General features: G+C 43.9%; 1 protein-coding gene across 3 annotated transcripts; it reads left to right on the forward strand.

The window, feature by feature from the left end:
• The first annotated feature begins 756 nt into the window (after positions 1 to 756).
• Positions 757 to 22,310, forward strand: LOC149364897 (tRNA (cytosine(72)-C(5))-methyltransferase NSUN6). 3 transcript variants are annotated; one of them, XM_089574853.1, is made up of 9 exons: positions 757 to 1,078; positions 1,371 to 1,508; positions 3,389 to 3,578; positions 6,603 to 6,758; positions 8,942 to 9,132; positions 11,423 to 11,555; positions 15,596 to 15,738; positions 18,289 to 18,414; positions 22,090 to 22,310. In XM_089574853.1, the coding sequence occupies exons 1-9, from the start codon at positions 908 to 910 to the stop codon at positions 22,252 to 22,254; spliced, it is 1,413 nt and encodes a 470-aa protein (XP_089430979.1). In that variant the 5' UTR covers positions 757 to 907; the 3' UTR covers positions 22,255 to 22,310. The 3 variants fall into 3 exon arrangements, with proteins under 3 accessions (XP_089430979.1, XP_089430978.1, XP_089430980.1); XM_089574852.1 differs by having other exon boundaries at positions 6,603 to 6,756; positions 8,931 to 9,132; XM_089574854.1 differs by having other exon boundaries at positions 1,384 to 1,508; positions 6,603 to 6,756; positions 8,931 to 9,132.
• Positions 22,311 to 26,741: the final 4,431 nt, after the last annotated feature.

Genomic DNA, 26,741 nt, shown 5'->3' on the forward strand with positions numbered 1-26,741 from the left:
GGACGAAAGGATTGAAAAACAGTCATATGTGAAAGTCAACAGAATTATCTAGAAATGGTGAATTTATAGCTAATACCGTTAGTTTGGCAGACTGGTTACAGAAAAATATAAAGAAAAACTTCTGGTGGGGGGTGGGGGACACTTAAGCTCCGCCTTAAGGGTACGTTGCGAAAGCGTAATGGGCTAATTCCATATAAGCAGAAGGTCATTACCTACTTTACATTCATAGATCCCTGGGAGTCCAAACCCTTCCCTGTGCAGCCACCCCCATAATCGCATATTTCAGAAGCATGTTCGTGGGCGCCGCGTTTCCCATCGTTTCTACTAACAACTGCTACAAGCACGGTCCTGCGCTCTGTTACTGAAGAGGTTGATGCTAATTGTACAAATTGCTGACTGCGGCCGTTAGCGTCGAACGCTGGTAAGAATGGCCTCTGAGATTTTAGAGAATTTCGGAGGCCACGGTGAACACATGGCAGAAAGAGCAACGCATGAGCAACGACACTCTGCGAATGATTCGCATGTTCGGCTGAGGTGCAAGGGTACGTGGACGAGCCACCTGTGTAGTATTAGACGTCACTTTATGCGCACCGTCACGAAGGCAGTGCGTCTCAGCCGTAGACACCATTACTTTTTGACACCACTGGAGACGAAACCAAAACTTCTACGTATTTCTATGTAGCCAGTGTCGCAGCCAGTCAACAACGGTCAATATAATCCAAAGATTAGCCAGTCTGGTTTCGTGTGAGCGGACGGCTCAGCAGACCATGTGCTTCGATGTTTACGTATTGACAGAATAGCTTTTCAGTGTTTTATTAACTTCGTAGGACACATTTCCTGTCCTAATGCGCCATTTAGCATTCGCATAAGCTGTGTGCGTAGTAAGCTGGCAGGCATTACCTTTCAGATGATCAAAGGTTTATTTAGACGATTTAAACCACCTGGGAAGCACGTAGTACCTCAACCGTTGGCGTTTCTCTCGGGATCTCTCAGGATGGGTGACCTACAATTAAACAATCCATTTGAGAAATGTCCAGACGTGGAAAGCTTGCTGCTGGAAGAGCTACAAGATGCGGGAGTAAGTTGCTTATTGTTTCAAGTGAAACTGCTCTCCTGTCCAAATGTATTTTGGGCGCAAGTACGCAATACATTATTGCCGTGCTCGTTGTTCGCCAATGAAACTTCTTGCAAATTCGAATTTAATTAAAGCACTTTCGATCGAGGCCGAACTTTCGGTTTTGTGACTTGCTTCCCTTTTTGTATTCTGCGTTTTTTCCCGTCGTGCTGCTGCTATCCGCTGTTAGTTTTCACGAAATCACTTCTTGTGAACAACCAGTTGCCTCTTAGCATCCTAACACGAGTCTTACCAGGTCACTGATGCAGAGAGCCGGTTGTCACATCTCAAGTCCTGGCTGAGCCTGCCGCCGCAGTACACAACTGTGCGTGTGAACACACGTCTCACCAGCATGGAAGACGCCAAGGTTTCGGTGCAGCGTTATCTGACCGAGGTGACTGGCATATTTGCCTCATCCTTTTGGCTTGAATTACAGCTGCATTCATTGTCAACTTAATGCCTATTTTCTTTAGCGCCCCGTCTATGCACTCACTGAAACATATGCATTAAGTATAGTTCACTGGTGCGTGCTTCCTAGACTGCACGCATCTGTTGCTAGCTTTGTGCTGAGACAAGTACTTCAAGCCATAAAATATTATCTTCTGGGGAATTATTGCTTTTGAATGCACTTTTTAAAAGTACAGTTTACACACACAAAAAAAGAACTAAGGTTTATTTGTATAAATGTCATGAGAGACTTTAAATCCAGATACTATACCTTGGATATATGGTTCATGCCTGTTATGGTTCGAGTGGCCTGTATGACAAGAGATGCCAAAGAGATGAAAATTATGTTGTTATCAAAAGAAAATGCTATGATCTGTCTCTCCCGCACTGTCTCTTTGCTATAAAATTATATTATCAAAATTTTCTCCAAGGTGGGATGCATTAGCACAGATTTACACAGCAATCATTCTGTACTTGATGTGGCACTAAATCTGTGATGGAATTCCATCTTCTTATTTTTTGAGATGCTTTTGTTTGTGTATAAGGGTGATTCAAAAAGTTAGGTAACTAGAGCTTGCATGGATAAAAATTGTTCTGGGGACTCATGTACTGATATACAATAGTCTGCCATGGTTGTCCAAACGTTTGTTCCAGCAGCATGCCTACCCATTGGAATCTGTGTCAAATCCCTGATGTTCTGTTTACTTTGGCACTCATTGTGAGCATGTTTTTCGGTTACCCAGTTGCTCATGAATGATTTCATGCACACAAGCCATTCAGATGTTAGGTTCTTTAGTTGTATGCCAGGTCAAATGTGACAATTGTTCTGAATCAGGCATTCAACACGGCACAGATCTGCAGTGGACGTGCTCTGTCGATCACATCGTTACACATTTTGCTCATCTCTGATGCCAGGATACCACTCAGTGTACCAAACCCAGATGTGTGTCCCTGGCATAACAGAGCCATATGCCTGAACAAGCTGGTGATGAATTTCTTGCTGGTGAGGTACCCTTTAGGTGAAAAAGCCTGATGAACCTGATATGCACTTCCACATTTTGACCATGTTTCTGGGAGAGCAACATCTTGTGCCTGATGTTGTGAGGCTGTAACGCAATGTGTGCAGTATCTAACAGCTGTGTGGTAAAGTTGTGGTTACAGCTGCAGGCTTAGAGAGAAGTTAGGACAGAAGAAGTAATAATACACCTGTGAGAGCTCTTGGTACCATACGCGTTTAATCACCCTTGTAATTTGAACATTTACATTGACAGCCCATGACGTGTATCTGCATTTCTTTCTCTCTTCTCGTTGTTGACTGCTTTAATACCTTCTCCCATGGTACTGCAAAATGTTCACTGAGGGTGCAAGAGTTACTGCATCTTCACATTTTTCATAACGTCCCCAACTCCATTTCTGAAACCTCAGCATCTCTTACACCGTCATAGCTGATGCTTATGGCTGGGGGGCTGAAGCTATTAAATGTGAGGTATTGAAATGCTGTTGTGGCACAGATGCAAATGTGTGCAGCACAGTGTCAGATGGCCCCTGTGGTCATTAAATTTTGCATGGATCAAATATGCACAATTGAGCGAAACTGATACTGCTGACATGTAGCTTCCTACTGCAAGATGTTAATTGGCTCCCATAGACAAAATATATTTGTTGCATCACACATGCATGTTTCGTGAACTGAATAGGCAAGAATTTAGAGTAAATTATATTACCTTTGGATATTTTACTGCACTTATCTTTTTTTGTGTGTCTTTGGCATACCGTTGCATAAATGCGCGTACAGTCAGGTCAGGCATGGTTCTTTTGATTTTCCAGAGCCATGGTGAGCTGGCACCAGAAGTCATTTGTCACCCCTCAGTTCCTGACCTGCTGGTGCTGTCAGGACGGCGAAGCCTCACTCACTTGCAGCCGTCGTTGCGAGAAGTGGTGGTCCGCAGGGACTGTGCTGAAGCTGTCCTCAGAGGAGCTCATGTCTACATACCTGGGATCGTGGGTGCTCCAAAAGGTGCACCATGCTTGAAGGGACAATGCATCCTAAAGAAAAAAAAAAGAAAGGATCTTGAAGGGGTCATAAAATGGATATCTAAACATGCTATTTTTTCAGTGCAAGGAAAAGTTCTGCATGATTCTGTCTAAAGACTTTGTTTTGGAGTGACTATGTCAGTAACATTTTGGTGCAGAATATTTACAAGGGTTTGTTAAGCTATCAGCTGTCACATAAATGAAGTCTGCTTTGGAAGCACAAGAAATCATGTATGCTGGTGAAAGTAAGAAATAGACAGCAAATGAGACCGTATGGCTGCAAAAAATGAGTACTAAGTGAGATTTTTTTTTGGTAACTGCCACTGAAATACAACAGCTGGCTGAATTATTTCTGTGTCGGTAATGTACTGACACCTGCTTTTATTGAGCAAATATTTGCACTGTTCTATTTGTCAGTGGAATGGCAGCGTGCTTCTGGTTTATCAAATTTCTCTATCATCATTAGCTGCATTTACTTCAGAAAGGATGATAGAGAGAGCACAGATATTAATAAGCATAAAAAAGTACCTTTGTTTAAAAATAAAATAGTATTCTTTAAAGACGGCTGTGTTATGTGCACCAAGTAATGGTCACGGTGGGAAACTGCTTTTTTAGCACCAAAATTTCACTACAGTGCATGGCATCTCCAGCTTTATGCCAGTTTAATGTTACACCACCTTTTTACCAGTCGCACTTTGCTTGACCCTTTCAGTATGCGAGGTCTTTTCATTTTTTCCATAATTTCACCATGCATTCTGCTCAGTCATTAGTCCTTTTAGGGTTTTCTTTAACCCTTACTTTCAGTTGTGTGAATTAAAAGCTATGTAAAAGAAGAAGACTCCCAGGCACTTTCTTGCTTGGGATAAAATAGTGGCAGCAATGAAATAAAAAACAAAATACTTCCAGGGGTTAAATTCACTTCTTGCTTAGGTGTATCTCGGATTGTGCTGTTTTTTTTTTATAACCACAAATATGAAATTATATGGCTTTTTTATTTGTGTTGAAAGTGTGACTCAGCATAAGATGTTTTCATGGAAGGCAGGCTATGTTGGCACTCCTTTAATGCTGGTTTGACATGGTTGCTGTGTCCTGTGCTCTACTTCTTGGCATTGCTTTCAGCAAGAAATCACTGTTTACTAAACGCATTTAATTGCTGAGATATTTGCTTTGTAGATTTTTAAAATGTGGCTTAACAGGTTTTGATTACTTGCATCACACCATTGCAACATATGAGCCAGGTTTTATAGCAGGCAATAAAATGCAGTTGCCTCCTTGCTGGCTTGAAACTTTTTTTGGTATGGATAGACAGATTGCAACAAAAAATATGCAGGATGCTTTCTAACAAAGCGAGAAGCAAGTTTTCAATAAGAGGTGGATAACACCAGCAATGAAAGCTACTAGCCGTGCTCAAAGGTGATGTTTCGATTTGAGCCTGAGACCTTCGACAGTTTTATCATCCAGTCTTCGACTCTTCTCACTGGAGTTAATGAGAAATAAAGAACTCACTAGTACAGTCACCTTTTATTATTCTACATAGTTGAGGCTTGTGACATCAGTCCAGAAAGTTCAGAACAAATTTTGTGTTCGATATTTGCAGTGTATTTATTTTTCGTCTACAAATGTTTGTTTGTTATTTGTTTACTTTGTCTGTTACCTGAAATATCTTCTAATGGTGGATTTATACACATAAGACTGCTCTGTATAAGCAGTCTTGCAATACTGGTGTGCACTGTACCAAAGCCCCGACTGGTATGGTCTTTATGCGTGAAGAAATATTTTTGGAGTTTCTGTTTCTTGAATGTCTTCAGCCAGGAACCTTACTCATGGGCAACCAGACATTTTCATCTATTGAACTTGCATGCTTTAGGCACTTTGTTCAGAATATGCCCCGTGCAAATTGAATGCTTCTACAGCGTACACAATGCACCTTGAACGACACTTTCATCAGGACTGGTGTCTCTTGCGGTTACCTTTAAGCAACCTCCTAATCATATTTAGTTAACATACATAGTTAAAGGGGCACTGAGGAGAAATTCAAGTTGGCTTGTATCGACAGAATACCCACTCCTGATTACAAAAACGCCACTCATACTGACAACAAAGCTCTTGTAACATAGATAAGAGCAAGAACCAAAATGCAGGTATCGCCGCCACAGGCCAAAATCGCAAGTACAAGCGTGATGACGTCATAGGACAAAGCAGTGTTGCTAGAACCAATGGTTCTAGGAACTCTAGGAACCGAGAAGCCACAAATCACTGAGGCGCAGCCAATGCATGCGCAAATCTCCTTGACGTCGCCAGATGGCGCCACGTGCCCGGCAGCTACGCGCGCCTGAAGCATCGGGACCAATCAGCGCCTGCTCGCCAGCGGCAGGCGGGCTCCCAGTATTCCGCTAGCGGTAACAAGGTACACGGTATGCTAAAGGTGTCTATTTGCGAGAACTTCGCTGACGACTTCGAGAACAAGATCCATCGTAACGCTGGCAAAACGCCAGTGCAAACTTAAGCGAAGTGACTGTAGCGACGGCCGCAATAGCCGATAGATGCCTTCAACGTGTGGCCGGCGGTAGCTTTCTTTTTGGCTGCTGCTGGGCCGCTATGCTGGCTGCCAGAAATCACGGAGTCTGCGTTACGTCATGTCACGTCATGTTTCTCGTCACTTAGTCCTGTGTCATCATAGGAGAATCCCAAGTTTGAATCAGAGCGGCGGGAAAAACTTTTTCAACTTCGAATCCAAATTTCTTGGAAATAAATGCATCTTTCGCTGCCGACCAAGCGGCAACAAAGCCATGAAATGCTGAACTATCGGATTTCGCTATAAAAAAAATATTAATAGTGCTCTCCTCACTGTCCCTTTAATGAACACCACAGGCTCATATCAGAACCTGTCAGCTAGCAGATTAGATGAATATGCTGCTGTTGAATGAACAGAAGTTGACTGGGATATGTCTTGTAAAGGTGCTTTTTGTCATCATTCACCTGACCACGTATCTAATTGCCAATGCAGGACTGCAGGCCGGGCAGCAGGTGGCAGTCTATGGCGACCTGGATGGCCAGTGCTTAAAGGGCCGCACCCGGCCGTATCGTGGACGCCGCGTTTTTGTGGGGAATGGAGCTGCTCTTGTATCCAGGGCAGACATCTTCGTCAAACAAGTGTCCGAGTGTGTGCTACTTTCCATGCTCATTTTCAAAAAGCAATTTTTGCAGTGGAGATTTTCTCGTTGAATGTGCACCCTCTCTGAACCTACCCACTTTCGAGTGGCTTTGCAGCATGCACCATTGATGAGGTAGAAGCTGTGTGCTTGGCTAGCTACACTTGCAATATTAAAAGAGGGTTTGCTTCTTGCTCTTTCTTAGTGCCTTGTGTTGTGATGCTTGATTTCTTATCTTGCGATCTCTACTCTTCAGCTGTTATTGTATTCACTTCTTTTTGTTGCTGAGGTTCTGTCCTGTATATAATCAGTAAGAATCTTACCTGAATATTACTTGTTCAAAGATTTGCCACATCAGACATGCTACACTGGCCAGTAGGCTGTGCCATTGTAGAAAGCTGGAACATTGAGCTCCGTAAACATGAAAGTACTTGTGCGCTGTATAGAAAAGACCTGGACGCATGCTTTGCAGTGGTTACTTTTGGTTGTATCATCACATTTATGTAATGTGGCACCTTATGCATTTATTGACTTGTTGCTGCGGTGGGCACTCACTCATATCACCTTGTTTGTAAAAGTGAAAATTGGGCGCATGCAATTGAATGCTGCGAGTTCTTGTTGCAACTTATAAAGAGACATTCAAATGTCTCAGTAGGTAAGCTTAAGTGACGCTGTGGACCAATTAAAGTTGGCTCATATTGATTGATAGCCATGATCTATTGACAAAGAGGCTACACTCACTGGAAGTGCAACTTATATAAAACTAGAGATCTGTTGCCATTCACTTCTCAGCGGTGATTATAGAGTCCTTCTTGCTTTCAATATCATGAGTTTGAATCAAGCAACAGGAAAATTTTTAGTATGATTTTTGGCAATAAATGTGTTTTGTTGCTGAACAAACATCATCACACCCATAGATAGCCACAGAATCGATTTTTTCTGTGAACAAAAATTGGATGCAGCTGTCCACAGTGTCCCTTTAAAGGGACAGTGAGGAGAGCTCTATTAATATTTTTTTTAAAGCAAAATCCGATAGTTCGGCATTTCATGGCTTTGTTGACACTTGGCCGGCAGCGAAAGATGCATTTATGTCTAAGAAATTTGAATTCGAAGTTGAAAAAGTTTTTCCCGCTGCTCTGATTCAAACTTATGACGGCACAGGACTAAGTGACATAAAACATGACATGCACATGACATAACGCAGACTCCGTGATGATTTCTAGCAGCCAGCAGTGCGGCCCAGCAGCAGCCGAAAAGAAAGCTACCGCCGGCCGCAGGTTGAAGGCATCTGTCGGCTATTGCGGGCGTCGCTACCGTCACTTCGTTTACGTTTGCACCGGCGTTTTGCCAGCGTTACGATGGATTCCGTTCTCGAAGTCGTCAACGAAGTTCTCGCAAATAGACACCTTTAGCATACCGTGTACCTTGTTACCGTTAGCGGAATACCGGGAGCCCGCCTACCGCCGGTGAGCGGGCGCTGATTGGTCCCGATGCTGCAGGCGCGCGCGTAGCTGTCGGGTACGTGGCGCCATCTGGCGAACGCCAAGGAGTTTTGCACATGCATTGGCTGCGCCTCAGTGATTCGTGGCTTCTCGTGTCCTAGTGTTGCTAGAAAAAACATTGTTTTGTCCTATGACGTCATCACGCTTGTACTTGCGAGTTTGGCCTGTGGCAGCGATACCTGTATTTTGGTTCTTGCTCTTTTCTACGTTACAAGAGCTTTGTTGTCAGTATGACTGGCGTTTTTGTAATCAGGTGCTGGTATTCTGTCGATACAAGCCAACTTCAATTTCTCCTCAGTGTCCCTTTAAACTTCATGAAATATAGTTCAGAAGGAGTGCATCAGGTGGACGGGTTGATCTTGAAAGCATTTTTAGTGTTTGCACAAAAGCACCTTTGTGAGCATTTTAGGAGAAACATGGCAGGCTTATGTTCTTTGAGAGGCGTGAGTGTGCTGGACAACTGCATGATGCCAAATTGACATTTGCATGAACATCCTGAAACAATTTTCTCTTGCTGCTTCTGTTCTTTGTTTTAGCTGGGGTTTGGTGAGAAGTGAAAGGTTGGCATTATGGAAGCTATTTCATTTTATTTTATATTTTGTGGTCTTGGTGTCAGTTGTAGTGGCTAGGTGGCACTCGGTGACTGTTCTACCCATGAAACGTGCCCTCTGCCAACTGCAGGGGCTGTGCAGTGCGCATGACAGAGCCGGTGTCAGGCTGCCCGCCCCTCGGAGGATTGGAGCCCTTGCGGCTCTTCTTGCAGAACCTGCCCTCTGCCCTGTGTGGTCACATCTTGGACCCCAGGCCTGGAGACACCGTCCTGGATATGTGCGCAGCTCCCGGCGGCAAGACGATGCATTTGGCCACACTCATGAATAACACAGTACGTGCCTTCACTGTGTTGTTTCTGTTTGTCGCTAGAGTGATGGTCCACAATACAGTACGAGAGTGGTCATTAAAAGGTCACTGACAACAACCCTACACAATTTTTGTTTTCAGTAAAAATCGATTCTCTGCCTCTTTCTGGCTATGTTGATGTTTATTTGGCATTGAAAAAACCCATTAAGCATGTTTTTATCTTTCACTAACTGGCATCCTTTGTTTCCTGTGCATTTTTACAAACACTTGTGCCTTCATGCGTGAACCCAAATTATGAAAGAATCATTTAACAGCATCATCTGAAAGCATGCACCAAGAATGCCTTTCTTAGAATACACATCTGCTAATTACCATCTTAGATCGAGCGCTTACATTCAAAGTTGGTAGTGTGGCCCGAGCTAACATTCTTTGATATCCCCAGTGATATCCCAAGCTATTTGATATATCACTAGAATGCTACACCATGATAATGGTTGCTTGAAGCGGACCGTTATTGTTAGTACTTTACTGGGAGAGATGGAGAACAGACTGCAAAGGAGGCTACAGAAGAAAACTGACAACCGGACAAGCATATAACTTTGGCAATGGTGCTACATGGCTAGTGGCTCCTAATTACTAGATGTTTTAGAGCATATTGTTTCTGCCAAAAAATGGAAGTCAACATGTGCTTCATTCTCAATCACAAACATCTGAACACGTCAGTTTTTCTTACATTTGACCTGATATGTAAGGAAAGCAAGAGAGAGCACACCGATTATTTTCTACCTTATCAACACAGACGTGCTCAGCTACTGAAATCGAAATTACACCTGTGTAGTCTATTTTCTAGAAGATATTTACTCTATAAAAACAGCAGAAGAGCATATGATTCTGCAAAAAATATGAAAATTTGTATATTTGCTAGAAAACTGCAAATCTAGTTAGGAGACAGAATGAGAAATAAAATGAAAACAACTCCGAATCGGTTATATTTATAGTTCCTCAGGAAGCGGGTCTTAACCATACCTCAAAATATGTGAGAATTATGCCTTTAAAGGGACCATGAAAAGAATTGAAAGCCGCTTGTAAATGTTAGAAGTTATGCTCAGAAGCACTGACACCAAGTATGAGTCTTCGGAACTGAGCCGGCAATTTATTATGGCTTTTTAAAAATCGCGTTTTTTAAAATTCGCGGGCCGTTTGGTGTCTTCGTAGGGAGCGATTTTGAAACCAAAACCGGGAAAACAGACGTCACTAGTCCCATGACGTCGGTAGGCCACCACACGCTGTCATTCGCTCGAGCTGCGGCAGCTACGACGTCACGGGCACACTTCCGGTAGCGGTGAAAATCGTCTGCTCGAGGCGCCGCGCGACCCCCTCGGGCAAGCGCGGGCCAGGGCATTGCCTTCACGCATATGTTTTCAATTTACCTCTGCCGCCTCTTTCTGCCGGGAGTTCGGGAGCCAAGAAAGCGCCGAGACCGGAGAGACGCTGCCGACGCACGCTGCTCCTCGGGAGTGCGACAACCGGAAGTCGTAAACCGAACGTCAGCGAATGACGTATTCATGGGCGGAGCCCAGTCCCGGAGCTGTTTTCTTTATTTTTTCTTGGTGCGCCGCGTGTATGAGTTGAGGGGGGAGAGGAGGAGCGTGATTTTTAATCGTCTATAACTTCGTTGTTATTCATGCTAGCTCGAAAATTCTTTCGCTGGGGTGACGAGTGATGGATTGCCTATCTTTACGTAATCTCAATTAATTTGTTTCATAGTCCCTTTAAGACAAGCTGTTTATTTCAGAGAGAGTTCCACAGGTACCTGCAGCCTTAATTGCATGCTTTCGTAAGAGATCCAGCACTAGCTTTTCATATTCTGGTAAGTGGTTTGGAAACAAGCATGACTACAACAAGGCTAAGCGTACCTAATTTGCCATTGAATGTCAGTGAAAGGTGCAGAAGCAAGACCGGAATGCTCCCTTTTGTACCCTGTGATTTGTGGCTCGTGGCTTTTAAGGGCAGCAGAGATGTCATCGTGGATGGTAGAAACATTGGAAGTACCAGCTTGGTGTGTGGTTGCTGCTTCTTCCTTACATGAGAAAGTGGAATCTTTTAAGAAAGTCTCGGCTCTCCTTTGTCTTTTATTCCTATGACATTAGTTGTGTTTTTAATGGCCTGCTTTCTTTGACAATATGTACATTTCTGTGATCATCTAGAGACTTCTGGTGGCTGTGATGTCATAATAAGTGCCGTGTGGAGTGAATGTGGTTGGCGCAGGATGTTCATGTTTTATTAAGGTGGTTTTCTCAACACATTGTCCTCAGGGTCTGGTGGTTGCCTTGGACAGGTCTGAGAATCGTGTCGCCAAGGTCCGAAGCAACTGCGAACGCTGGCAAATCTCCTGTGTTCGGGCCTTTGCTCATGACGCCAACGAGTTTGACTCACTTCTGCAGCAAGGTGAGCACTCACAACCGAGGCTGTGGGATCACATGGTGGGGATATGCTATCAGTGTGAAATGAAATGCGAATTAGTTAGCGGAAATGCAAACACTGAAATGAAGTGATCTCACTTCAGGGAGGCTCAGTATTGGTGCAGTTCATTTTCGCTTCATGGCACAATGACTGCTGTTTGGAAGTAGTAATGAAACTTGCCTATTATTTCTTGTCCTACAGTTACTATTTTCGTACTTTACTTTTGTGCTCGCATTTCATTTGACATGTACATATTACAGAGGTTTAAGGAAGTGTGCACAAGTTCAGGAATCTGAGCCATATTTATTTTGTGTACTGTTATAAAGATGTGTGTGAGGGTCTACATTTTACCTGGCATGCCTTGTTATAGACCGTTTACAGAGAGCAGTTTGCTCTGTCCACGACAGATGGCGCCACTAGGAGGTCTGCCACTTCTGGCCTTCGAAGCCGGCGATAGCAGCATCGCTGCGCAGTGCGAAACACTGTTGCGCAGCTTGTGTACTAACGCCAAGTGACTCTTAAACAACCCAGCTGTGATACGGATGTCATGCGTATTGTTGAATTTATTTAGCTGTGAATGAATTTAGCTGTTTCTTGAATTAGTATCCAGATCTCATATCCCTGCGGTGTAGTGTCGGAAAAATAGACGCGCTTGTTACATAAACGAAACCGCGAAACAATTACCGCCGTTTTTGGAGGAGCTGTCTTGCGAGTTCATGCTGCTTCCAAGCAGAACAGAACGCTAATGTGTTGTTCCACGAAAAAAATAAACATATCACAAATGCCGCGCGCCAGTTTAATTCAACGCCAGCAGTAGCTGCGGGAATGGCAGAACGAGCTTTCTCACCTTCGACAAACACTGATCCAATACATCGAATGATCGGTGTTTTTTCATACCTTTGCGATAAGTGCTTCCTTGGCGTCGGCGCGGTGCTCACTAAACTGTCGTGTCTACTTAACGCTAGCACAGTGGAAGCGGCAACTGAGCTCTTTCTAAAGTCCTCAAAGGAGACGCATCAACATGCAATTCTGTCGCCCAGTGCAAAGCTCTACAAAAGTTTTGCTAATGCACGAGACAGCGGTGAAATTTATCCTTACAGGACTTCGAATATTCCAGCCCATTCCGACTGCTTACATCTGCGGGTGCTGAACTCCGAGCAGTTTTCAGTTTTACTTAGCAAGAGAGCACGGTCGAACGTCGCTGAGCTTCTGAAGGGGTCCTTGAAAAACATCCATACTCTTCCTTTGGAAGTTGGTATGTTAACGGAGGATAAAGTAAATATCTAGACAATCGGCCGGCCATCACACGCACGCGGACGTTCGGCTGTAAGTCACGTGCATAGTGCTGAGCAGCGAACGTTCTTGATAGCTCTGAACACATATTCCTCCATTCGGCAAAAATATCGAGCCCTAAAAAGCACACTTGCAGGCATCGGCCCGCTTTTAATCTGCAGTTCGACAACAAGCTATGCGGTCCACAAATATTGTTACGTGGTGAATTGATTGAATAAATATGAACGCGCAGGTAGCTGACCGCGGTCTGTTGACACATTCGAGCCGATGCCTGCAGTCTGAAGGAGACGAGTAAATCAGCTGGTTGAAGCAAACATTTTCAAGCACCAACACATTCTATGCGCACTCAGGAGAAATTTTCGTGCCGTCCGGCAGCTCGTTATCCACAGCAAGAGCCGGAGAAGCGTCTTGCAACCGGGCACCTGCGTGCCGGCAGCCGTCGAAACGAGAAGGCCCGAAGGCCAGCGATGGCGGAATGGTCATGTGACCAAATATGGCGGCGCCCATGGTCTCGCGCTGTAAAGCGTCTATAGTTACAGATCATAATATTGCGATGTGTTTTAGCGCTCCAAAGTTTGGGCTAGTCATCTGTTAACCATGAGAGCTGCATACAGTGCTGGGTGTTAGATTTGTTGATCTGCAATTGTTTAATTTCTTAACTATCCTTAATTTCTTTAATAAGTTAATTGGTCAGAATCATGCTTGCCAAATGAGCCTACCATGTCATGTTAAAACTTTGTGTGAATTTTTCTGAAAAATGACCTCTGTGTTCGAGCAACTTCTGTTTGAGCAGGGTATGACATGTAGTTGAGCCCTTTATTTGCTGGCAGGGCGCTGAGAAGATGTATTAGTTAAGATCCCTTGCCTGCAATTCTAGCAAAGTAAACCAAAATGCTAAATGTTTTGTAATTTCTCGCTTACTCAGTTGAACCTCGTTATAGTGATCAGGTAAAACCCGTGCAGTAGTTCGATGTAGCCGAAACTCGAAATATAATATTTCATAAAAAATTGCACGCAAGAGCTGTGCAGTTTAGTTAGTGAAGGGACAGCAACTCAGGCGATCCTTACTGCAGAAACTTGGTTACCTCTTCCTCAGTTTTAGCATCGTCTCAAAGGTGCTCATGGCAATTTTGGAGGCCTCAAGAAGCCCAATTAAGTTGGCTTCCCTTCACAGCGCCACCAGTATGCAAGGGTGGCACTCCTTGTGCCAGGTAGGGTAGCTTCACTGCGTTACAGCCGTGTTTTGTGAAAAACGATATGTCAGAGCGAAAGCTATCGCTGCTATTGCAAGGCTACAACTGTCCACGTGATGCTGTTGCCACTGCCACCTGCTGGGTCAGTGGTGCATTGCTTAACCCCTGTACAACCACCAGTGGTGGTATGAATTCAGGTGGCTGGTATTACTAATTTTTTAGAGCCCTAGGCCTAGCCAGAAGATGTCGGTACATGAGTACCATTCCTAACAGACAAGGAGTTCAGATAACTAATTGCCTAAACTGGGATGCTCACATCGATATTACATGCGGGAAAGCTCTGAAGACTCTGTGGTGTGTGAGGCGTAAACTGTCAAAGGCCGCAAAACATGTCAAACTGGCAGCGTGTAAGGCTTTGGTGCGGCCTCGTCTGGAATATGCTTGTTGTTTATGGGACCCATTTACGGCCAAGAATATCTCCAAATTAGAAAGAGTGCAGAGGACAGCGGCCCGTTTCATTTGCAATCGATACAAACGAACAGATAGTGTATCAGCTATGATCAATTCTATTGGCCTAGAATCTCTTCAGACAAGGCGCACTGAAGCAAGATTGAAATTTTTGTTCCTAATATATAATAATCTGATTAGGATAAACACCCATGATTATATTACTCCTGTTTCACGAGCAAGTACGCGTTATAACCATGGAAAAATGCTGCAAGAATTTCGTGCATACTCTAACACAGTAAAACACTCATTTTTTTTTCAAATCAATAGCAGAGTGGAATGAATTGCCGAAGTGTGTAGTGAACAGCCCAAATGTGGAAACGTTTGTTGATAATTTGAGAGCCTTTTCTATGTGAAACCCATGTCTTTTTGGTTTCTTTTTTCGCATTATCGTTTGCTCTTGCATGAAGTTTGTGCATATCTTGTGTTTTTTATTTGTATCTGTGCTCATGCCCGTGCTCATGCCTGCTTGGAGTCGAGCGACTCTGCAGTATTAAATAAATAAATAAATAAATAAATAAATAAATAAATAAATATGAGCAACACTGACTCAATGTCTGTTCTCATTTGTCAGTGCTTGTAGCATGTCTCATTGTGGTTTGAGCAACAAATTATTGCAGCTGTCTACACCATGTGATATTCTTTCTAGCCAGAGCATTTAGACTATCTAGTGCACACTCACAGACATGAAATGCACTGATTTTCTCATCACACCTGCATTACAGACTTGGAGGTGTATATATTCGACATTGTAGCAAGCACATATGTAGGCATTCATGCGCACTCACGGCAAGGAGTGTTGTGACAGTGCAGTGCTGTGTCTTCCTTACTGTGTCCCTTCTGTTGTGCTGTAGCCAGAGAAAAATCGGGGGTCAGTACAGTGAAAAACTGTGTGTCACAATGGTTTTACTGGGGAAATGTTTCAAGTATTACTTGGTGCAGTCAGATATACCTTTACTTAGTGTTGACAGCTTAGTACCAAGATGTTTAGCAGCAAGAGATTTACATACTACTGCTTATTTGTGTGTGCAGTTCCGGACATCCCAGACTGCTTTGACCGCATTCTGCTGGACGCCCCCTGCAGCGCCCTTGGAGGCAGGCCTCGTCTGAGCTACGAGCAGTCCGCAAAAGCAATTGGCTCTTATCCACCTCAACAGAGGGCACTCCTGGAAACGGTTGGTGTTTCTGCTATGTAGATATTGCACCTTATAGTACTATTACTTCATCTGATCATCAGTGAGCTGCCAAGGCACTTTCCTTGTTTACTGTCATGTGACTCTCCTCAGTGACTTGAACTTGAAGACTTGAATTCAGGCTGCTGCCCTGTGCTCTGGAAAGCTGTGTGAGCACGCTGGGATTTTTCGTATACTGGATGTGACATTCATACGGTACCAACTGTGCAAGCATTTTTAATTTACCAAACTCGTGCATTTATCGTAAGGAGAGAGATCTACTGTAAGGCTGGACTGAAATGCAAGCGGAGTATATGAGTATAGTCTGTAGAATGCTGTCTGTGCTGTTGCAAATGAGCAGTGACCATGGCTCAGCAGGGGCATACGTGGCTATGGGGTGCCATTGTGTACTAAACTAGTTGCTCAGGTTGATAGGAGCGAAGGCAACATTTGTCTGTATACCTTCGTAGTTTTGTGCCCTTGCCAGTCTGCGCTGCTTCCTAATTCCATCATTCTTGGTCCACCAGTGGGGTCATGCTTGTATTGTGCTTAAGTAACTTCCTCTTGCAGTTAGCAAACATAGGTCACAACATTCACCCATATCACACACGGCACACAGAACTCTGGGAAGTTCCCTCATCACGAACAAACTATGGAATGCAAATGTTGTGTAATGTAATTCCAAGACTGTTAAATAATCTTAATAAAGGCCATACAATGCATGAACATATTAGAAACCTTGACGTCTTGTACAGTTGATTTTATTTATGGTATATGAATTATGATGAATGCAGTTAATGTGTATATGTGTGTGTGAAAGTGGTGTGTATTATGTCGACATTTTTTACACGGCAATGGAAAATTGCCACTCTCTGGTTTGTCAAATTTGCATGTTATTATAGTATTTATAGAGTTGTCATGTGTTTTGATAATAATTGTTATCTAATTACTCTAATGGCTTTACAAAATATGTAATTCCTGATGTTTCGCGCATGTACTGTGTCTGCCCTTGTCCATATGTAACAGGGGGTGCGAGCTTGTCAAGCTGCCTGTAAGACAGCTTTTTTCTCTCGCCCCCTCATGTCCTTTCAGTACATGAAATAAATGAAGTGAAGTGAAGATCTGTTGTTTGTTCATAATTGCAACTTAATGGACTACAGCTGGAACACACATGAAGCATTTGTGTTTGATTTCATGCATGCATTGTTTCTACAAAGTCAAATGTAATACAGCACACTACATCTGAATGGAATTTGAAGGTACCATTTTGTTGCACTGAAGAGGGAATGTCCGTGTTATTGTTAGTGACATCTCCCTTTGTGTTGCGTGCTTTAAACAACTTACTGCATGTTTATTATGGGGTGTTACCTTCTGAAGTAAAGCTGTCTTCTTTAAGCCTTTCCTAAATAAAGCAGCATTTTTCTCGAAAGTTTGCCCTGTATCATAGTATTTTAGCCCACCGCGGTGCTTCAGTGGTTGAGGCGCTCAGCTACTGAGCCTGAGTTTCTGGGTTCGAACCAGGCCATGGTGGCTGCGTTTTTATGGAGGCGAAACGCAAAAGGTGCCAATGTGCTATGCAATGTTAGTGCACATTAAAGATCCCCAGATGGTTGAAATTATTGTAATCTGGCACTGGCGTTGTGAGCGAAAAATCCACATTGGTCAAAAAAAAGGTCGCTACGTTACATGTGGGGCGACGGATTTGAACAGTGATTAGAAGATTAGAAAATTGAGGATTACAAGTTCATAGCATGACTCAAACATCGCTAGAACATGTACGTATATAAAATAAACGAATTGTGCTGAAAAGAGAATTGGGGTAATTAGTCGGGAATCGAACCCCTGACCCTTTACTTGCTACTCACGAATGCAACCACTAGGCCGCTCAGGCATGTCTGTATGGCTTTGTTAAAGCGGGGCTTTAGATGTGTTTCATGTGGTCTTTCACATAATGATTGTGAAAGAGGAAAAAGTGTCCATGTGGGCAAGAGGATCTGCTGATGGGACCCATTTACGCTGTCATGTCAGACCTTTAAAGGCAGAGGTTAAGTGTCCCACCAATGTTTTTTTCTTAATCACATCTTGCGTTGAATTACTATATGTTGGGTGCTTCATGCTGACACTAGATGCCTTTCTTGCTAAATGTCAACCATCAACATTCTGCGAATGGGATGTGGTTTTCTGAACCTTTTACTGACCTTGTCTGCCTTGAAATTGTGAATAAATTATTTATAATTGATGAGGATGTCGTTACAAGGGAAATGATTAGGTCTTTGAAAGTAAACAGTGTATATTATCATTGGTTTAGAGTGGTGTTGTGTGTGACCTGCATGAAGTATATCCAAGCCATGTGATAAGCATTTTTAGCATACAATGTTGTGTTGCTGTAAGCTATAGTAGCATTAATCCTGATGTCTTCTTTACTAAGCGAGTATGTTATGTTAATGCTGTTGATGAATCAGTGTGAGTGATGGTCAGTGTCTTTAGAGGAGTGTGTAATCTCTCCTGCTTACTCATGCTTTTTTTTTCTTTCTGTTTCTACAACTGTCACAGGCTGTGAGACTGCTCAAGCCGGGTGGCCTGCTGTTGTATAGCACGTGCAGCCTATCAACTGCTGAAAATGAAGCCACTGTGGCCTGGGCATTGCACCGGTTTCCGCAAGTCTGTCTTGTCAAACAGGTAAAGGTGAACAATTGTCACCTTCACGCACTCAAAAGGCTTACGTCAGGAGCTTCAGTTATGCCAGTGAGGGTTTGTGCCTGTAGTGTTTTTTGTGACATTAGCACGTTTTCCATATTGAAGTATGCTGATCTTCGTGCACATTTTTGTCCTGTATCTGTGCAGTGGAATTTTTTTAGTGTTTTACAATCATAAGCTGCGCACACTTTCTAGCCATTGATGTCAATAAAAGTGGAAAGCTCTAGTTCAAAACACCCCGTGGGTGTTTGGGCGTATCTGGTAACAGAATTGAAAAGCCCCAAGCTGTAAAACGGCATAAAGGGTTTGGGCAAACTCTTGGAAACAAGTGAAAAAGCTTTTAGTCTAGATATTTTTAGGCCCTAATTTGTGGTTTGTGATGGTTGTGTAGCAGAGGGCACTCTACCTATGAAGGGTGTTTAGCCAACATTCACTAACACGACTTTGAAGTCTCTTTCTTGATGACATTAATCTCACAATATTTCAGGGCTGCTCTTGAATGATGCTAGCCACCATGAGGACTCTATAGAACAAAAAAGCGCAGTGGAACCCTGTTAGTGTGTTGTTGGTAGAATGCCTTACAGGTACGCACTAAGCTGTAGTATGAGCTGACCGACTATGATGAATTTGCGCCTACCTACCTATCAAAGAACTTAGCCATGATGCTTGCTCAGGGACTCAGGCACGCGGGCTTTGCAGCTTGATCCCAGATATATGGAATTATTATGTCAAGCAGTCGTAACATTCCCATGAAAATCCCATGCATAGGTATAGTGCTACTGTTCTAATTTATCAAACTCGCTCTGAGAAAAACATTTCATTACATATCAAAAGGCGCAGCGCACCCCAGCAAGTGCAGCTTCTCTCAACAGCAGGGATGTGTGTGCTTACCGCAAAATATGTGTGCTTATTGCAGAATACGTGATCACCAGAGTGACGTCAGAAACCAGCGCGCAGATCTAAATGCGCTTGCCGAGCACTTGGTGTCCGCCGCACATAACATAAACTGCGCAGAAGCACGTGTGATCGCAAAAGAAAGGGACAAGAAATCACGGCTCTGTCTGGAATCGCTAATTATTCAGACGACAGCACATACGCTTAATCAGAATGATGGAAACTTGGCCCCAATCTACGCATGGTGCTTGGGTTCGCTCATGCACTGTGTATAAACAAACAACGCAGCTACATTATGCCTCATTGTGAACTAGGTTCCTGTGGGAGAGCCGCAATATCGGCGCCTTCTATTTTCGTCATGTAATCTCTCAACCAGATGGGTTTCCATCAGACAGTAGACAGTAGAACCTAAAATTTTTCTCGACTGTTTCCCATGACAACCATTGTCAGGAAAAAATCTCTTTCAGCTGCAACTGCTGACATCTCATCTTCTATGCTGCAAACAATCAGTTTCTTATCAGTGCTTGTCACATGGTACTGTTCATAGATATGGCATGGTTTAGGCATAGTACAGTCCTAGCGTACAAATTTGTTACAATGCTTTTGGTTTGCACCACACTGAAAGCATGAACACATTGTATGTCTCACTATATTGCAGCTACACACACACTGTGGACACGACAGACCAGAGGTGCAGAGTGAACAAAGCATGAAAAATATTGACTCCAGGCAGTGATCTTGTTGCAGTCCAGACTATTTTCCAATGGATGATCCTCCTTGGACATTCTCTGCTTGCTGCAAGCTTGGCATGCTGTGTCCAATGGCACGGCTATGGTTTGCAGCCATGTCTTGTTGACAGCCAGATGATGGTCTTTTGTAAGCAATGTGAAAACGCTTGAAGAATGCCTATGCCTGGTTTCTTGTTTGGTGACTAACTGCACCTTCTCGAACCACTGGTCTCAGCTCAGAATACTGCTGCCAGAGCCCTTCTTGCCCACTACTTCACCATCCAACTTGTGCAAACCTTGGCGTCCGGCGTCGGTTATGCTGGCATGTCTTCAGGATGATCACTGTCCAACATCTCCAGCATCAAGCTTCATAAATAGACCTTTCCTGGCTTACGTCATCAGCACACCTGTTTCTGGTCCTATGGGCAAAACGTGCGCCGTACTGAGAAGGCTCACACACTGGGAGAAGAAAGGCTGCGAGGTGTTTCGAATCGGGGAACAAAAGCGGTAGGGGAGCGCTCGACACCAGAAAAACCGGTTCAGAACCGGAAGTCGACGATTTTGCTCCTCGGGTCATGCCTTTTCGACGTCACACTGTTTACACCAGGGAGAGGTCTATTCTGGCTTGAAAACATATTTGCGCACTGTAAAGTCATGGGGCTAAAAATGTGTGCCTAGCTCGCAGTGTACGGAGCCTGTCCAAAGAGGCACTTCTTCATCGTCCATTAGCGTGCGATCTGTCACGTGATACTCTTATCCGCAGAAGCTGTGACTACTAGTTAGTTCTGGTGACATGCATGTGATGATGTCAGTGATAAGGCAGTCAAGAAAATGCTAGGCTTCCCCCCCCCCCCCCCCCCCCGCCTCCCCTCCTCTCTCCCGCAGTCTTCACTCTGCCCACTGTATTTTTCTGTGCACCTGTGCATGCTTTATATAGACATTGGAATTGCCAGAGATAGGCATTGGAATCTGCCATAGTCTGCATAATCACTGCTCTCTGCATTGAGTACGCTTTGCTTATGTGTGGCATCACAAAAGTTGGTCATTAATTGAAAAGCAAGGAATTATCCACTGTACGCTATGTGCTTAACTGAGAATTAGTGGTTGTTAATTTGGTGATTCATTGCAGTCAGTGATTTGTTGTGACTACATGTAAACCATAACTACATTTTAAGTACTAGGTGTGTAGTAACAAGATCTTACGGTCAACTTGTCTAGAGCACTCAAGTAGTGGGCAGGAGTGCATCAAGAGTGAAAATAGATGCTAGCGGATAGTTTACAGCTAATGTGCTCATGGCTGCCTGCCTTCTGCCTCTACTGTCATGCAAGGCTTTTTTTTTGCAAGGCAGTGCAACATCCTTGCTCTGTGTGCAAGCCTGATGCCGACTGTACACATTGGCTTGTGTTATTGCAGGAGATGCATATGCTCGGGTGAAACTTCCTCACCGATTCGATGAGCTATTTTTTGCTAGCAGTTTAATACATCATGAAATTCGTGTGTAGTGCATTCTTTTTTTACAAGCTATTGACTGCATTGCTGTTTTATGCTTGTAATCTGCAATATTTTTGATCAGTTCAAAATGTTTCCTGCTCAATCCATATGGTGTTTACATATACTGGCATCCTTAGTATAGAGTTTTAATTAAGGTGTTGAGCTACACATTTCGCTTAGCAGCCACAGAATTTCTCTTGGGTGTTAAATTCTAGCTGTTATCTGATACCTGGGTTCTCTCGGGTTCAAGGAAAAAAAAAAGGGCTGTCTTCAGAAATATAATAAATTTGTTTTGGTATGTGTCGGGGACCCGGGCATAGTGAAAACAAATATAGGCTTGGCTATCTAGTTGCAGTGTCACTGAGAAACTTCCAACTATTGAGGCTAGTAAAAAGCTGTTTTGTGCATAGGTCATGTTACCTGGCAAAATTTATAAAATTACTGTAGGTATCTTTTTTGCAGGGAAGTAAAGTACTTTGTATGTGCTGCAGTGAGATAGCTGTTGTGAACATTGATTGGTAATTGTTCTTGTATGTGTTGCAGAAGCCCCACATTGGAGGAATTGGACGAGCAGGAGCTGGATTAGATGACGTTCAAAGATCCCTTGTACAAAGGTTTGAAGGAAGTCACTGTGCTCTAGAAGGCCGGGACTATGATGTAGATACCATAGGCTTTTTCATTGCTTTGTTTAGAAAAGAGGGGTTGTGACCAGAGGTCAACCTGTGGCACCTTTAATCTGTAAATAAATGGTGTATCCCACTAACCGTCTTTGTCTAGCCTCTCTTGTTTTGTCTTGTCATTCCTGCCATTCAGTAAATCAGCCAATGTCCTGCTGTAGTAGGATACAACTTAAAAAACAGCAGTTGGTAACAACAGGTAGTGGTTCATGGCATCCTGTGTTACTCCACTTAACAGTCACAACAGTAAATAAAATAAGCTTTTCGAGATTCGCCTATGTCAAACATGTCATAGGCAGTGAAATTCTTTAGCTTATAGTTTTTTCTCGTGACCAGCTTCTTTTCTTTCGGTTAACAAGAAAAACTACTTTTTTGCCATGGAGTAATCGCGTGTCACAGTCCTAAGTGTGGGCAGAGCTTCACTGAAGAGTTAAACCCTAAGGTGTATCCTAAAGAGTTAAGTTGTATCCGACTACAGTATCTCTTCTATACGGCTGTATCAGTGAAGGCTGAAAAATAACTGAAAATAGGGCGGTAGGGATAGAAAAAAAATATTTTGAGCTGCAGCAGACGTCTGTTCCGCGGATGTAATGCTAATGAACAAATTTTTCTAATTGTATTTTTTAATTAATTTCTAATTAGCACAATCCAATGGTTAGTGCCATTGGTGAATGTGTAGCCATAGACAAAGTGATGTCAGAACAGTTTATAATATGAAAAAGTCTCTAAAGTCCTGCTGCGCAAGGAAGTTAAGTTTTTTTTCCCCCAATAAAACTGAAACTAAGCACATGCGGTGTGTGGGAAGTTAACTGCAAATGCAGCTTCTGCTGGTAATCTGATACAATGCCTACGGCACCCATTCGAATAGTGCATAATTATACTACGACACAACACAATTGTTGGCAACGCCTTGGCTGATGATGCTGCTCGATCGGCTCACATTACAACCAACACTGTCTGCATGCCACTAACAAGAGCTGACACAGCAAGGCACCTTCACCTGCTCGCCCGAAACGTGGCTATACAGTTGTGGTTTACCCCTGGAGGTTGGCTACCCGGCTCGCACCACTCTGACGTCTTGCTTCAACTTCAAATACCATTCAGCCTCCCCCGCTGCGATACTGCGCTGTTGTGCTGCCTGTGGCTGGGAGCGGTGTTCAAAAATGGCTATCCCAATCTCATTGCAATGGCAGGCTCTCCAGCGTGTGAGCAGTGCGGTTGCAATGAAACGATCGGGCACCTACTCTGTGACTGCCCTCGTTTTGAGCGAGAGCGCGCCTTCCTGGGTGCTACACTCCACCGCTTGGACTCTCGTCCTCTGACAGAATCCAAGATTCTAGGGCTTTGGACAAAACCTTCCTCACAAAAGAAAGTGGTGAAAGAGCTCCTGAGGTTCTTAAAGGACTTAGGGTTGTGTTCCCGTCTATAAACTTTAAGCTTTAAGTGTGCGCCCTCTGTACCCTTGTCATAGCGGTCGATGGACACTTCAAAAACTCATTTCATTGCTGCTCTTTTTCTTTTTTTCCCCTTTGTTCCCCCCCCCCCAGTGTAGGGTAGCCAACTGGGCATCGCCTGGTTAATCTCCCTGCCTTTCTGTCCATCAGTTTCTCTCTCTCTATACTATGACGTGCACCTTTTTTTTGGTTTATAGCAAGAAAAAGGATAGTCATTGCCAACTGCGCAGCTGTCGTTTATGAAAGCAGCAAAGCAAAAAGAAAGTATTTGCCATGGTACAATAGCCAGACAGCTTGACTTTGGCGCTGTAAGCATTGCAACAAGTTGCCAGCAAACGTTGTATTTGCTCAGTTTTGGTTTTGTGGGGGAAAAAAAAAATGATTCTCCCGTGCTTAAGGGCTGAAGAGTATTACTTTTTTTTTTTGTTTCAAAAACTGATATGGCATCATCTTGTCTATGGCTGTTAAACTGTGGTGATGAATTTGCCATTGGCACTGACCACAAGCCTGCTAAATAAAAATTTAAAGAGACAGCCTACTGACTTTTATTGGCTAAATTTTTTGTGGAAATCGAAAGGTCCTTTTCCCAAATAAATGAATGCCCACCTGTGGGGCTGAGAAACGGTGAGAACAGTGTAGCCCGACAGAACATTTTTATTGCTCACAATTTTTAGTGTATGAAGCAGGAAATTGTATAAATCGGGAACGTATTGGAGAGGTTTTACTGCATACATCTATGCCATAATACTTGCTGCCCTTAGTCAAACTTTGGGACATATTTGTCAGTCATCCGACAGTGCCGTAAGCATTGTCTTAGTGTAAAAAACTCCACTTTCAAAAACCTCATATTCTCTTCACGTCAAAGGGCAGAGAGCTGTTACTCCAGTAAATCAGAATTGATTATGAAAAGATGGCAATGCTGCACGTATTTCAAAGAAGGCTATACACAATATGCTCTGCAACTGAGTGTGCCATTTTGCTGTCCTTTATTAAGTGCTCATAGAGCCATACTTTGCTTTACGATCAATGCAGTGGTGCTGCAGAAGCCAAGAGTGCATGCAAACAAGAGGAGTATGTGAGACAGGACTATTGCTGCTCCGCTGAAATCGGGTCAAGTGATAATCCCAGAACATGAATGACCATGTTCCACTTGTTGCTAGAAAGTAAATGCACCGTTGCATTGGCCAAGGTGTAGCTTTATGTACTATTACAAAAACCTGTGAGCATAAACTCTGCTATGAAATTCTATGGGCCAAGGCAGGCTCATGGCTTTCCACGTTTTTACATCGGACGTAATGCACAACAGAACCATGGCAGCTCTGCCACGGGTCATGTGCTGCGAAGTTTTGCGCCATTTGTGCATCACAAGAGGTTCATGTGACTGGTGTAACCGAAGTAAGAAGGATGCCAGAAGCAGAAAGCAACTTGGCAAGCATCCTTGCTTTGCTTCCTGTTGATGATGTGTTTGCAAGACGCTGTATAACTTGTATGCTGCACTTATAAGCTGCATGATGAACTTTTGAGATAATTAGCCTGGAGAAATTATCACCGAGCTTCCAGAATGACTTCAGCTAGTCAATGACTGTTTAGTTGGCAAAAGTAGACCTATAAAACATGACCCTGGAAATGTAGGGGGCTGAAGACAAGACCACTCTTACACGTGGTATAGAAAATTTCACAGTTGTATAGCATTTTATTCTCTTACCCTATCATATACTAGCCATCTCAGTTAACTCATTTCGAACCCAGACCAGGACAAATTTCTCTTCTAACTATGAAGTTTCTGTAGAAGCTCTTTAGCTTACCTTTGTAGCCGTATAGCTGCGCTTGAGTGGATGCCAATAAGTAATTACTGCCTTATTACAAATGTACTCCAATTTGGAGGATTCCCCTAAACATCTGACCAGCATTTCGTTCTTTTTGGCTTCCCCCCAAAAAAGGGTTGTAACTAACATATTTTCTGCCAGGTATGCATGCTTGCATTCATGTTGACTGAAAACAAAAAGTTTGAGCTGAGGTAACAGTGGTTGGAGAAATAGACCCTCTCTATCACCCTCCTTTCAGCAGAAAATTTTGAATTCAAGTTGGCACCATGGGTGGAGTGTGCCTCTTGCTGGCAGAAAATACTAGAAGAAAAAATCCTTCTCATTTTTCTCTTTATTCTTTACCTGGCCCATGGGAGACGCATTTTCGTGATTGCGGCTCACGTGGTGAGACTGGCTTCAGAATCGTGCTCTTGGAGTTAACCGTTCGTGCAGGTTGTGATGAACAAACCTACTGTGAACACTATGGGGACACCCCTGCCTGGCACTTGTTGAACACCCCTACCCAAAATTTACCACACAGGGTAGAGCCTAAGTGGATGCCGGCTCACTATGGGAACCCTGGAAACGAGGCTGCCTATAAATTGGCCTGAGGTTTGATTTACTGGGCTCAGGACAGTCTCGATCTGGGATTCTCGAGGGAGCAGGCGCACATCTTTGCAGAGCTCACGCAAATGCCCCGCTTTGACCGTCGGATTTACCCTCCTCCACACCCCTCCCTTACCCACTCCCAACAGATCCTCCTCAGACGCCTCCAGACCCGCTCTCTCATCCCCTGAGCTGTTATCCCACTATTGTGGCACGTCCCCTGCATGCTCCCTATGCGGTGACCCTCACGCCACACTCTCCCACTACCTTTCCGGCTGTCCTGCTGATCCTACCGCGCAGGGGCAGTGCGCCATCTCGAGCTTGGAGGACTGGGAGGTCCTGCTCACGTCTGTAGACCCGACATCGCAGCTTGCTGCGGTGACTCGGGATGCCGACGTCATATCTCGACATGATGCGGGACCGCGCAGTGGCCCAAGGACCCAGCGGGTTCTAAAACTCACTTTCAGCAAATGAAGTTTGTCTCTCTGTCTCTCTGACGCATATGCCACATTCGGTAGAAGAGAAAGGAGCTGAAGCGTGCGCGCGTGCACTCAGTTCACGCGTATCACGTGAATTTTCAGAGGAAGAAGAACGCGAGCCCTAGACGGGTGCTACGACGTTTGCCCTCTTTTCGCATACCGGCCTCCGCAGCA

Source organism: Amblyomma mixtum, chromosome 2, assembly GCF_055824585.1.
Source record: "Amblyomma mixtum isolate Tamu chromosome 2, ASM5582458v1, whole genome shotgun sequence".
Lineage (NCBI taxonomy): Eukaryota > Metazoa > Arthropoda > Arachnida > Ixodida > Ixodidae > Amblyomma > Amblyomma mixtum.